Source organism: Stegostoma tigrinum, chromosome 9 (assembly GCF_030684315.1).
Source record: "Stegostoma tigrinum isolate sSteTig4 chromosome 9, sSteTig4.hap1, whole genome shotgun sequence".
Lineage (NCBI taxonomy): Eukaryota > Metazoa > Chordata > Chondrichthyes > Orectolobiformes > Stegostomatidae > Stegostoma > Stegostoma tigrinum.
In genome coordinates this window covers 83,614,771-83,628,390 of record NC_081362.1, presented here as the reverse complement: position 1 = coordinate 83,628,390, position 13,620 = coordinate 83,614,771, and the positions used below count along the sequence as shown (strand labels likewise).

The 13,620-nt window shown below is 38.0% G+C and overlaps 1 protein-coding gene across 15 annotated transcripts in view; it reads left to right on the top strand.

The window, feature by feature from the left end:
• cep170aa (centrosomal protein 170Aa) overlaps positions 1–13,620 on the top strand; it is a 126,040-nt gene that overhangs the window by 103,562 nt on the left and 8,858 nt on the right. For 11 of the 15 annotated variants that reach the window (XM_059648705.1, XM_059648706.1, XM_059648707.1 and 8 more), the window contains 4 exons: positions 481–670; positions 5,335–5,496; positions 7,345–7,433; positions 9,824–9,917. In XM_059648705.1, coding sequence (XP_059504688.1) covers positions 481–670; positions 5,335–5,496; positions 7,345–7,433; positions 9,824–9,917 — 535 coding nt within the window. The remainder of the gene's footprint in view (positions 1–480; positions 671–5,334; positions 5,497–7,344; positions 7,434–9,823; positions 9,918–13,620) is intronic. The other 4 variants (XM_059648708.1, XM_059648711.1, XM_059648704.1 and 1 more) reach the window with 1 other exon arrangement.

Here is a 13,620-nt window from a genome sequence, read left to right as displayed (position 1 = left end):
AATTGATGCTTTCTTGGTGTTGCGCATTAAATATTCCCGTTTGTTTGAAAGATTTTCAACTTCTGAATTCAAGCTCAATCTCAACCTCAACCTTTTTCATGGCTTTGTGATTTAAAAGCTCAGAAAGCTTATGTCTTGCTGGTTTTATTTTACTTCAATGTTCTGCATAGGGATTTTGGGAACTAAATGTAAGTTTTCATAAGACCTCTTTGATTAGGATGGCAGTCCCTAATTATAAGCAGAGCTTAAATTTCTTTCAAAGATTTGACAAGACTGTACTTGTGTGTAATGTTTCCATTACATGAATAAAGCAGACATGGAAACCAGCACAGGGTTGCCCTATTTTCAGTAACACCTCTTTTGAAGACTAAACCAGATTGTGATTTTTTTTTTAAGCCAACTATTACAGGGCTAATGTTTGTAATCCTTGTATTGGGTAATTCTTCAGGATTTGGTGTGCATTTCTTTTCTCATGATCAGGATCAGTCAAGATCTGGCCAAGGATCTGGCCATCCTTGCACGAGAAATCCATGATGTGGCAGGTGAGATAGATTCTGTGAGTTCATCGGGCACTGCCCCTAGTACCACAGTAAGCACTGCTGCCACCACCCCTGGTTCAACCATTGACACAAGGGAAGAGGTAGGACACCTTCATGGAGGAATGCCTAAGGTTCTTGCTTTTTTTATTTCTTTTTTTGTTCTAGCTTTCTATCTGGAGTACTATAAACACATTTCATTTTCCTTATCTTTTCTAGGCTATTTGGTTCAATTATTTAATGGATGTTTGATATACAATTGCATTTTTTTAATTGCGTTTCAACATGAAATTTTATATCAAAACTGCAGAAGTTGCTCAAATGAAAAGTTAGAAAGTTGATGGCAAAATTGAAGTGTTTATCGTATTTTGCATTAACATTGGAATATTTGTTTTGTCTTATCGCTCACTAACTTAGTTGTTCATCTTACCGTTTGAAAGAGCATTGGCCTCATGTAGGACCTCATCAAGCTTTGTTGGTGATTGTGTAATCTTTGCATAAATTGTTTTTAATAGTACTAAAATATTTTACAAAACACCACCAAATCTGCAGATTTGAGTAAACAACCACCAAATTCTTTATTTTATGTAAGTTTTGAAATCTAGTAATTCTATTCAAAGTAACTTGTGTTTTACATGCTGTAAATTATAGCCACCATTCTGCACGTTCCCAATCCTGATGATGGCTGTTTGGGATCTTAGGCTGTTTGACCTAATGTGCAATGTGGAATGACTGGGTTTTTAATGGCTACATGAAGGAATAGGTTGAAATTTGTAATTGTAATCTCACTTGCAAATTTATTCTGTAAATACAATTTGTAAACAAAACTGAAAATTTCAATCATCTTCAAGTCTGAACAATTATTCATTGTGAATTATTCTTTGCAACAGTAAATCTCAACTTTCCATGAATTGTGATTGGATTTCAATGAATAAAATTCCAGAATTAAATACAGGGGCATACATCCTAGTGTGATTGTAATTAAGATCACTTGATCAGAGTGCAAGGTGGTGCTTTCACGTTTGATATTAAAAAGGTTTAATTTTTTAAAATTTCCAAATTTTGCTTACATGAATGGTGGATTAAAAATGCATTGTAGTCACAAAACGATTGTTGAGACTGGTTACCATTTCTGCTAAATAAAATGATTTTGATCTGAATGACATACTTGATGTACACTTTAAAGATAAATCATAAATTTAAAACTACATTAATCACACTGTCATATTCTGGAATATTTGCTTTTACATTGATTTATCGTAGAGAGGATTTGTTTGGGAAAAAAATGGACTTCTCTTAAATACCGGCCATTAAAAACAGTCTTCCTTCCCGGGAGCCTGTTGTAAAGCACTGCAGTTGTGTACAGTCATTTAGAACAAAAAATTGTTCTCATTTAGCTTCCTCGTTATATTTTGCAACTTGCTGCCTAATTTAGTGAAACTTGTACTAGTTGTTTGACAAACTAACTGAAATATAATCTTTCTAAAACTCAATGTCTCTTCACCTTTTAACCATGATTGGATTGCTGAATTTATCCTCACTTAAGTTTGATCAACAGTTTGAAAATGAAAATTTATTTATTCATTTTTTTTTTAAGAACAGAATTCTGAATGCAACCAGCATCAGACTTTTAAATCAGAGGTGGAAGACTTTTTTTTTTTCTCCCTCCTCCAGAAAAAGTGTTAAATGGACAAAACTTAATTTTTGAGAGAATTGAAATGTTCCACTTGTCCTCTGTTTATCAACGATGATGATGTTACTTTGCCTTAGAGTTTGTTTGATCACAGTGAAGATTGTTACTTGCAACTGTTGTTTCAAAGCTTCATCTCTTAATCCAGAGTACAGTCCTTTGCCCGAGAAAGCTTTAAAGAGGACTGCTGAAGGCACTATCTTGTGTTCCCTGTCACTCAGCCAATTCCATGTGTGTTATTGCCAAAAGCAATAGCTGAGTGTGTCTCATGTCTGACACTGTATCAAATGCCCCTTGAAAGCCCACATAAACCACATCAACAGCATTGCCCTAAACAATAGTCCCCGTTAAATCGCCAAAAACTAAATCGCCAGAAAATAAATCTCAATGGGGGAAAAAAATCACTTTTGGTGGGGGGAGAAATCATTTATGAAAATAAAAAGGACAATTATCAATCTGTCTATTAATTTAGCCCCATTCCACTTTGTCTCTTGCTCTCTTGCCTTAGCCACTGGCACTCCTCCTTCCACAATCTCCATTCTTCACCCTCCTCCAGTCTTGGTGGTCTCCTTTTTTCCATTTGTCATTCTTCATATTTACCCTTTCCCACTGTCTCTCACTGCTGGACAGAAGGTAGAGCCCTTGTTTCTTTAGTTGGAAGGTGCAGGAGCAGCAGATGTCCACAATTCAGTTTTCTCAGGTCTGTAAACCGATCTAGACAAATGGAACAAAATATTCCTTAATTAGACACTCTGTCGTCTCAGAACTATACAGTATGGGAACAGGCGCTTGGTCCAAATAGTCCACACTAACCATGTTCCCAATTAGTCCCACTTGCCTACGTCTGGCCCATATCCCTCCAAACCTATCCTATCCAAGTGTCTTTTAAATATTGTAACTGTACCTGGACCCACCATTTCGTCTGGCAGTTCATTCCACACACATGCTACACTCTATAAAAATAGTTGCTCCCTCATGCCTTTCTAAAACTTTCCCCTCTCACCTTTAAAATATGTCCCCTAGTTTTGAACTCCCCCAACCTAGGGAAAAGACTGTTGCTACTCACTTCATCCATAGCCCTTTATAAGGTAATTTTATAAACGTCTATAAGGTCACCTCGTGACCTCTGTTGCACAGAGAAAGGCCCCAGCCTATTTTGATAACTAAAGCCCCCATTTCTGGCAACATCCTGGTAAATCTTTTCTGAACCCTCTCCGATTTAATAATATCCTTCCTATAGCAGGGCGACCAGAACAGCGCGCACTACTCCAGATGTAGGTCTCTCCAATTTCTTTACAACCTCAACATAACATCCTAACTCCCATGCTCAAAGATCTGAGCAATGAAAGCAAGCATGCTAAACGCCTGCTTAACTATCTTGTCTGCCTATGATGTAAATTTCAAAGAATTATTTACCTGAACTGCTAGGCCTCTGTTCCACAACAATACCAGGGTCCTACTATTAATTGCGTAAGTCCTGCCCTGCTTTGCTTTACCAAAAGGCAATACCTTGCATTTATCCATATTACGCTCTATCTGCCACATCTCCACCCATTGACCCGACTGATCAAGATCTCTTTTTGTAATCTTAAATAACCTCCTTCACTGTCCACTGTACCAGCAATCTTGGTTTCATCCACAAACTTACTAACCATGCCTTTAATACTCTCATCCAAATCACTTACATAAATGTCAAACAGAAGGTCTGAAAAACAACCCTCTACCACCACCCTCTGTCTCCTACCATAAAGTCAATTTTGTATGCATTTGGCAACCTCATTCTGAATCCCATGTGACTAACTTTACCAATTACTCTACTGTGCAGAACCTTCTCTAAAGCTTCACTAAATTTCATGTAAACAACATCTACTGCTCTCCCTTTATCACTCGTTTTGGTTGCATCCTCAAAAAAAACTCAATCTGGTTTGAGAGACATGTTTTTCCTCACACACAATCATGCTGACTATCCCTAATCAGTCCTTACCTCTCCAAATGTGCATAAATCCTATTTTTCCAAATCATCGCCAACAACTTAGCCACCATTGATGTCAGGCTCACAGGTGTATAGTTCCCAGACTTCTCCTTACAGCCTTTTAAGTAAAGGCATGTTATTAGCCACCCTCCAGCCCTGTGGCACCTCACCCATGGGTATAGATACAAATATATATGCAAGGGCTACTGCAATTACTTCCCTGATTTTATTCATCTTTGTTTTCTACGACCTCCAGCATTTCCTCTTCTGTAATGTGAGCTGTTTACAAAACCTAAGTTCTGTAGCCTCCATTTCTCTCTCCACAATAGAAAACTGTGTCACAAAATCTGTCTGGAAACCATATTCAGTTTTTTAGAGACAAACAAGTGTCACAAAAATTTCAATAATAATCACATCCTAGAACCCCCCTCAACTTTGCTCACTGCATTCCCAGCCCACACCTTCTGTCAGGAATTCTCCCACTGCACAGCCCACCACTTCATGCAGTAGCTGTTTGTAACAAATCCAGTACATCTGAAAATAACATGGTAGCTTTAAAGAACTAATACAGCAAGCTAAACAATAAGATTATATTTGAAAGGAATTGTCACACTGTAACCCATCTGATCAGTCATGTTGCAAAAATTTAATTGCAGTCACTTTCAGCAAAACGTACACCGAAACTAACTGGGTTCTAGTTTATTTGTTGCTAGTTTTACCCAGGGAAGTTACCCAGGATCTCGCTAAAATTAGCAAGTCAGATTAAATCTATTAATGGGCTAGATTTAGCCTGCAGGCTAGGGGTTCCCCATGCATGCCTTAAATGAGTTTCACTGCTAACATTATCTGAAAGATTTGAAGGACTGGGAGATGATCTGACTGTCCAGGTCATTAAAGTAAAAGGTGGTGTAATTATTTCAAGAGTTAAGATTTCTGAAATACGAGTGTTGTACACCTTTCTCAAATCAGACATTGTCCCTAACTGGGACCGATGTTTCCTGTAGAAATGAGAGCTGAAGGGAATATATATATATATATATAAAGTCCTTCAAATTTTTCTGATGCAAATATAATCCACCATAAATCTGTATAGTGCTTTTAAACAAAAATTAATTTTTTTTATTTTTCCTGATTAGTTGGTTGATCGTGTTTTTGATGAAAGTTTGAACTTTAGAAAAATCCCACCAGTGCCGTGTATAAAACCATCAGCTGGAAATGGCAGACACAGCGATTCCAGATCTCAGATTTTTGAAGCTGCTGATCAGGCTACAAAGAGGAAGACGTGGAGTAGGGATGAAGTAAGAGTTGCATTTTAATGAAGAAAAATGGTCTTTACATCATGGAGAGGTAGAAACAGAAATGGGCTCCTCAGCTATGTTTTTCCTATTGTTTGTTTTTCCCTACAACTGGGCTGTACCTTAACTTTCTTAAAACTCACATTTTCTCAATATCTCATCATAGTCTTTCATTAAAAATCAGTAATCTCCATCTTAAGGTTTCAATTGATATAACATCTGCAGTTATTTGGTAGACAGTTCTGGATTTTTCTCTATGCTTTATACAAGATAAAAATGTCTTCTTCAAATAGACAAAAAGTAATTGCCGGGTTCCATGTACTCTCTCTCCTTTTCACCCTTTCCCCTTGCCTGAGATGTGGTGACCCTCAAGTTAAATCATCACCTGTTATCTCTCTCCAAAGAGAAAACAACCCTATTGTCCTCTGGGACTATAGCAACTTCACCTTTTTGTTAAACCTCTTGTACCCTGTCTCAGCTCAAATCGGGCTGAAGCCTTTAATAATCCTGTGTCATTAACCTGTTCTAGCTGAGCCTCCCACCCTCTGTTAATTTAAACTCATGCACTACTTCAACCACCCAAACCCTATCCAACAGTTGTTCCTGCTCATCATTATCCTCATTTTATGCCAAATTACATGTGTTCCTGGTTCCCCCAGCTCCTCTGTTTTAACATTCTTCTTTGAATTTTTTTTCATAACTTTGGCCCTTTATAACCTGTAACTGCAATTCTTCTGACTAGTCTTTACCCATCATCAGCAGCCGTACCTTCAGGTAACGAAACAGCGCATTCTGACATTCGTTTCCATCTCTCTCCTTTTGAAGCCCACTTAAAAAATGTATAGATTGTTCAAGTTATTGGTCATTACATCTCATTTCCTCCTGTGACTTGGCATTCAATTTTGGCTAAATCTCATTTTAAGGCCATGCCAAATACATTTGGCACCCTAGAGTTGGAATTATTTGTTCTAGATTTTAAGATTGTAAGGTAGCTAAACTATTTGCGTTCACTGTCTTAAAGTCTAGCAGAAACTTTTGGAATTTGCATGTGCACACATAAACATGGAAATCTAGAAGTAGCTTCCAGTGATCCTACACTTGCCAATAGTGTGCACTTTTGAACTCTTCTGCAGACTGCATCCATTAAAAATATCGAATTGATTAAAAATTTGATTATTAAGCTATTAATCACTGCAAAAAGTGATAAATTTGCATATTGTTTAAAGGTATTTAATAGTTTTGATATTTTTAATTTTACCTTAATCCTATATGCAAGTCTCAGCCTTCATTTTCCTAACAAGGAGTCATCAATGTTTTTAATATTGATTTGTTGTCTGTGGAAATTCTTCAATCTAACTGGTTGCTTTAGGCAATAACTAGAGATCCCTTTTGACTTGTATCATACTCAACTTTAACAGCATCGGAAATTGCTAGAAAACCTTGCATCAAAACTGAAGGGTCACAACCAAAACGTTGACCCTGCTTTCCCTCCACATATGCCACCAGACCTGAGTTTTTCGAGCAATTTCTGATTTTCTTACTGGTTTCCAGCATCTGCAGTACTCACCCCACCACCCACCCCCCCTCCCGCCAAAGTTAACATCATGAAAGGTGATATCCATGCCATTGTGTGCTAAGTTGTTTTGAGTAGCTATCTCTAAGATCAGCGACATGCACCATCCTTTTGCTGCCGCATGTGCCTTTGAGTACCAGCAGAGCTAATGAGATATTTTGGGGTAAAATATCATGTTTGGGTTAATGTAATAAAGTAGTTGAGCTCCAGTAATGTTTTAAATTTTGCTTTTATGATTTTTATAACTAAATTCTCTCATTGATATGTTTATATATTAGGCGGTTTTAGATAGTTTGATGCTGACCTCTGTATCCCAGCTGTCTCAAAAAATAAGGCATGCAATGGAGAAAACTGCTCTGAAGATCAGGTAATCTAAAAAATTTTACATTATCATTTTTTGTTAATGGGAGGAGAAAGTGAAGAGAAACATGGCTGACTAACCCTTAACTTTTAAACTTGTACATAATACCAATTCTAATCAATGCACAAACTTCACATTGACACAAACTGCACAAGTGTTTGGGGGGTACAATATGGAATGGCTAGGTTTAATCTAGGCAAGTGATAACAGGCAATCTTAGAGGAATTTTTGCACCACTTTTAATTAGAGCTATGAGCAAACTTAAAACAAAAATTGGTGTTTAGTAGAGGCCTCCAGTATTTTGTTTGTAGCAAGGATTACCAGCAGTTGTTAAGGCTGCTAAACCTAAAGGAATTCAGAGGAATTCTGCAAAGGGCGTTTCCCAGTTTTCCTCCTTTTAATTGGAGATCCAGCTGAAGGCTTTGGCGTAAGGCGAGCCCTTACAGTGGTGATTGGAAGAAGAAAGCTTCTTTAATGAAGCATGAAATGGGAAGCAATGGTTTGGAGACCATGTGCCATGAACATCTAGACAGAACCTTTAGGTACCAAATGACACTCCAGCTTGCACAGCATTCTTTTGCATTGCACACATCAGGTTAGCACACTTGTAAAGCATTGCTTATTCCTTCCCTGAATGCCATCTGAGTAACTGACACTCAGTGTCACTTGCCTTCAGCCTGATTATCCTCTTGTGACCTTGCCTCAGAGTCACCCTCCCTAAATGATTACCTTCAGTTCTTTGTTTGCAAGCTATTCATACCATTCTAACCTCCATGAATTCTCTCCTTTCAATTGACAGTGCACAGTTTGAGGGAAAGACACACGCTTGGGGGAGACTTGAGACTTAGGCCTCCAGGGACGGGCAAGCGTCTTATTGTATGGCCAATTCTCAGTTAGGATAGCTGCCTAAGACACGGATCTGCAGATATCAACAATTGCAAAAGTCGGAGCTGCTTGGGACACTAGAGCTTGTGTATTTCTGATCCTCTGTTAACCATTGGTTCAGGGTCACATCGCCTTCTAGCAGCATCTCCTTTAACGTCTCTCCCACTCCAGAGAGTCATGTGGCTGAATAGAAGGATGCTGCTACTTCTGGTGATGCTCCTGGAGCTTGAGCAGTTGCTGAAATTGAACATCTGCCCTAGGCTGTAAGTGGTGTTCACTGAAGTTTCATTAGATGTTTCATTTAGATGGCTGAAGCCTGGCAGCAGGGAAGTTGACCTGAAGGTAGTTGAGGTGGTAATTAGTTTGACTTCCAATAAGCAAACAATGACAGAAGGATTGTTTTACAACTTAACCTCTTTAACTGGCCATGTATAGAGTTCTCCACAGTAACTGATCAAAGCCTACCCATGATGTCTCATGGATTGTGCACAGGTTGGACACAGCCTGGCACTGATTCCCTGTCAGGTAATTATGCTCAAATGTCTCTTAATTGCATTCTTAATAATTTTCGTTTCTTCTCCCCTCAGCTGCAGTTGTTCTATCTTCCCTCCCTACATGTTCCTAGGGAAGCTAAAAGAAGGCAGGGGTGTACTGGGCTGCAAGCTGATGATTGATTTTAAAACCTTAGTCTGTACTGATTTTTAAAATGGAAGTGTTAATTTTAGATAATCCTAGGTCCTTGTTCTAATACGAATTCTCTCTTTCATATTATTCTAATGGTGCAATAGATCAGATATTCTGAAGATTGTGCACCCCAACAACGATGCCAGTGAACCTTGCAATGTAACTTTCAGCATATAATATCTAATGAAGTCATTATTTTTAATTATTAAAAATGAATTTTATAACATTGCAAGTAGTACAGTTATCCAAGGTAGCTATTAAGTACATGTATTGCAGGGGCAATAATATTCTATGGTTTAATGGAACATGCAACCTAGCCTTATGTGCAATCGGTTTAATAACCTAACTTCCTAATATTGGTAGAACTATGAAAGGATTTTGTATCAAGATCTCCAGAGTACCAAGTAAGTATGTTCTTCAATTCAGCTGGCTGATATAGATAAGCAGTTTCATATTCACTCATATGCATTGTTCCTAATCCTAATTGAATATGTCCAGTCGTAATGAAGAAATAAAGAAGGGGGTGACCTCGTTTTTCATCATGTGAAAGTGTTATAGGATATGTTCTGCAAAAACTCTTGTTTTTAACAAGTCAAGGTAGCAAAACTCACTGGTGAGATGCAAGTGGTGATGAGGAAACAAATATTTTGCACAGTTCAAAACATTACATGGAAATTCTGAACTAACCATTTCTGTTTTGAGATGGATTATGTGGTGTTAGGAAGGACTTAGTTAAGATCATAAGTAAATGAAACTGCTAGGGGCAAAAAATAATTGACTGTTCGTACACACAGTTACTGTGGTGGTATTTTAAACTTTGTTTGCAGGATTTTGTTCAAAAATGAAGATAGAAATTGGGAAGAAATTGAAAACAAAATGCGCTCGGAGAGTGAAGTTCCTATTCTGAAAACTTCAAATAAGGTGGGAAAGGAGCAGCAACACTCTGTACATGATTGCTCCACACTTTGTTATCTCTGTACATGATAGTTGCTTCCTTATTATTTTTACACTTTATAATCTCCCATCTGACATGACTTCAGTTTGAAATACTACTGGCTCCTTGCTTGCCGAGTCACACAAATTGTGGACAGGGATTTTTTGGGTTGCCACCTGTGGAAACAGTATAGGTTGAGTGAACATACTTTTATTGTTGGTGAAACAAGTTTAATACTGGAAATTTGGTGTTGGTATGTTTGCTTTTTGGGCATACATAGGACAAAAAGTGCACCAGTTTGTCAATGGTGCATTTTGTGGCCCATTTGTGCAAAGTTGATCTTGTTGCTAAACTGTAAATTAGGGTCCTAATGCCTTTTGAAGGTTCACACCAAGAAATTAGTTATTGGTAATGTGGGTCAGAGCTCGTGCATGCTTTGCTCTGTATGCTTTCGTGGCAGCTTTCCTTTATTCCTGACCAAGCCTGCCTGAGTGTCACAGCTAGTGAAGCATGCGGCTCTACTTTGATGTGTTGTTTGTAGGAAATAGTCGGTAGAGTTGTATTCAGCTCCAACAGCTTGGTCCGAATAATAATGAGGCCTAAGATCCAACTTACAATAATCTTGTGGCCTTTAGATGTGATTGTAAGCATAACTTAGGGGCAGCACAATGGTTAGCGCTGCTGCTTCACAGTGCCATGGACTCGCGTTCAAATTCAGCCTCGGGCGATTGTCAGTGTGGAGTTTGCACATATTCCCTGTGTCTGTGTGTGTTTCCTCCTGGTGCTCTGGTTTCTTCCCGCAGTCCAAAGATGTGCAGGTTAGGTGAATTGGCCATGCTAAATTGCCTGTAGTGTTCAGGGATGTGTAGATTAGGTGGGTTATAGGGGGATGGGTTTGGGTGAGATGCTCTGAGACTTAGTGTGGACTTGTTGGGCTGAAGAGCCTGTTTCCACACTGAAGTAATTCTATGATTCTAATAATTTCAACCCATTGTTTGCTGCTTGCAAAAGACAGAACTGTTCTTTTTGCATCCTTCAACTTGATATTGTTTGCTTCTTTATATAGTTGCAGCTTAATTTTAAGTTCAGTTAAAAATACATTTGAAATGTGTGTTCTGTACTGATTTGCTTTCTACTGAAGGCTAATATCTTTACAGAATAACTTGAGTGACCATTGAAAGATCATGGCTTTGACTGCCAGGGCTATCTGTTAATTTAGTTTCTTAATCTTAGTCAGATGAATTTGTCAGCTGCAGCACAGGTTAGATCGTTTGCAGTGTGGAGAAAAGAATGTTTTAGTTACATTCCATTTATTTTTAAGAATATGCATGATTGTCTTTTAAATTCTTACTATTCCATATGATCCATATGTTCTTTTTATTAATATAATCCTATCAAAGATTAGAGTACATTCCCTACGTAATTGATGTTTTGATTTCAGCCAAGAAGATGCATTTGTACAGTGAAATTGTCCCTTTTGCTCCAGACTCTCCAAGCAGGAGAAAAATCTTTCCTCCATCTACCTGTCCTTTTTCATAGTTTGGTAGATTTCAATAAGATTACCCCTCATTCTTCAAAACTGTAGACAATGCAAGCCTAATCTTCACAGGACAGTCTGGTGAACCTTTGTTGCACTCTGTGCACAGCCATAATGTCTTGCTTTTCTCAGGTAACACGGCAAGTGGTTCCATACAGTTGAAGCAAGATTTTGTTACTCTTGCTCTTGAATCCTCTTGTAACAAAAGCTGGCATAATATTTGCCTTTCTGAGTACTTGCTGCATGTTGGCCTTCAGAGACTTATTGACAAGGATGCCCAGGTCCCCGTGTATGTCTGCGTTTTCTAACTTCTTACTATTTAGGCAATACTCTGTACACACCTGTTCTTCCTACCAAAGTAGATAACCTTGCATATTTCTGCATTATAGTACAATTATCATGTTCTTGCTCACTTTGAATCAATCCAGTTTCTCTTGAATCTGCTTTATATCTTCTTCAAACCATGCATTCTCACCTTGTTTTGTATTATCCTTGCACTTTGAAATATTATATTTGCCCTCACCTCCAAATCACAGATATATATTGCGTGCAGCTAGAGGTCAAGCAACAATCCTTGCAGTATCCTGCCAATGCTGGAATGACCTGTTTATTCCCACTCTGTTGTCTGCCTGTTAGCCAATCTTTAATCCATGTCAGTATGTTACCCACCTATCACATCCCAGAAGGAAAAAACAATAAAACTTGCGAATGACACAATTTGGTCCAACTTGACCTGCGTACTTCAAACTGAAGTTCTAGTATGACTAAAACATTTCATTCCAAGTATTACTACTTTTTCCCTCCAAAATGAGTATTAATTTTGCTAAGCAACTTTCTGTAGCAGACTTTACTCAAAAGCCTTCTGAGAGTCCATGTATTCTACATCCATCGATTTAACTTTTTATCAATACTGATAAGTTGTACTGTTTATGTAATATGAATAACTACTATTCATACTGCTGTGCTTAATGTATACATGCCCTGTTCAGTACAAATGTGTTTGGATGAAGTCATACAGCAGAGAGGTTAATGAAGGCATTTGAACAATGATTCTCTCTAATTGGGGAGTTCACAACTTTGTAGAAACGTACAGTACAGAATGAAAGATACAACTCATCATGTCTGTGATAACTGTTTAAAAGATTGACTCATTTGCCCACTTCCACCCTGTTGCCCTTTGAGTATTTTCTTTTAAAAATTACTTATTTATTTCCACTGCCTTTTAGTTCAGAGAATTCCAGATCCTATCAACTTGTTGCAGTTAAAAAGACACACCAAATGCAAAAGAAGATTTTTTTTTCCTTGAGTAGAATGCAGATGTGAAAAGAATGCAAATATTTCAAACCAAACTGTTCTCAAAAAATACATGCTTTGCATTTTCATCTTGCACACATCAGAATAACTCAAGAAATAACAAGATAGAGGAAATGCCTCCAGTGCCTGTATATCTGCCCTTAGATGAGAGCACCAAAGCTATTCACAGTAGTTTAGGTGTGGTCTGACTTATGCCTTGTATAGTTTTAGTAAGACTTTCCATTTTTATACTTCATTCCCTTTGAAATAAAGTCTAATAATGCACTTGCCTTTTCTCTATTAGCTGCTGAATTGGATGCTAGCTTTATGATTTATGCATAAGGCCCCCTAAAGCCTACATTACGTTCTATCTGCTAAGTTTTCGCCTACTGACTGAATCTGCCCATATCCCTCTGTTGACTCGTTGCGTTAACTTCCCATCCTACCTACTTTTGTATCATCTGTAAGCATAGTGATAATACATTGACCTTCCTCATCCTAGTCATTAATGTATATTGTAATTAGTTCTGCCCTCAGCACCGATATCTGTGGCACTCTACTAGTTACAGATTTCCATTCTAAAAATACCCCTTATCTCACTTCTGTCCTCTGGTTATCCAGGCAAATATGCTATCCCCAACAAGTATTTGCATATGAGCAAACGTGATGGGTGTGATAGATTTTTCTTCCCTTTTGTTTTGTATAACCATATTACATTTCAATATTCCTCATTCCTGAGTGCCAGGCTTCTAGGAATTATCGTGCCCGTTTCTGTCCTAGCTTGTTCCAGAATTTTGGTGTTATCCCAGTCGAAATTGTGGTTCTCCTTGTCCTTGTGGATTGAGATGAGTGGCTATTGG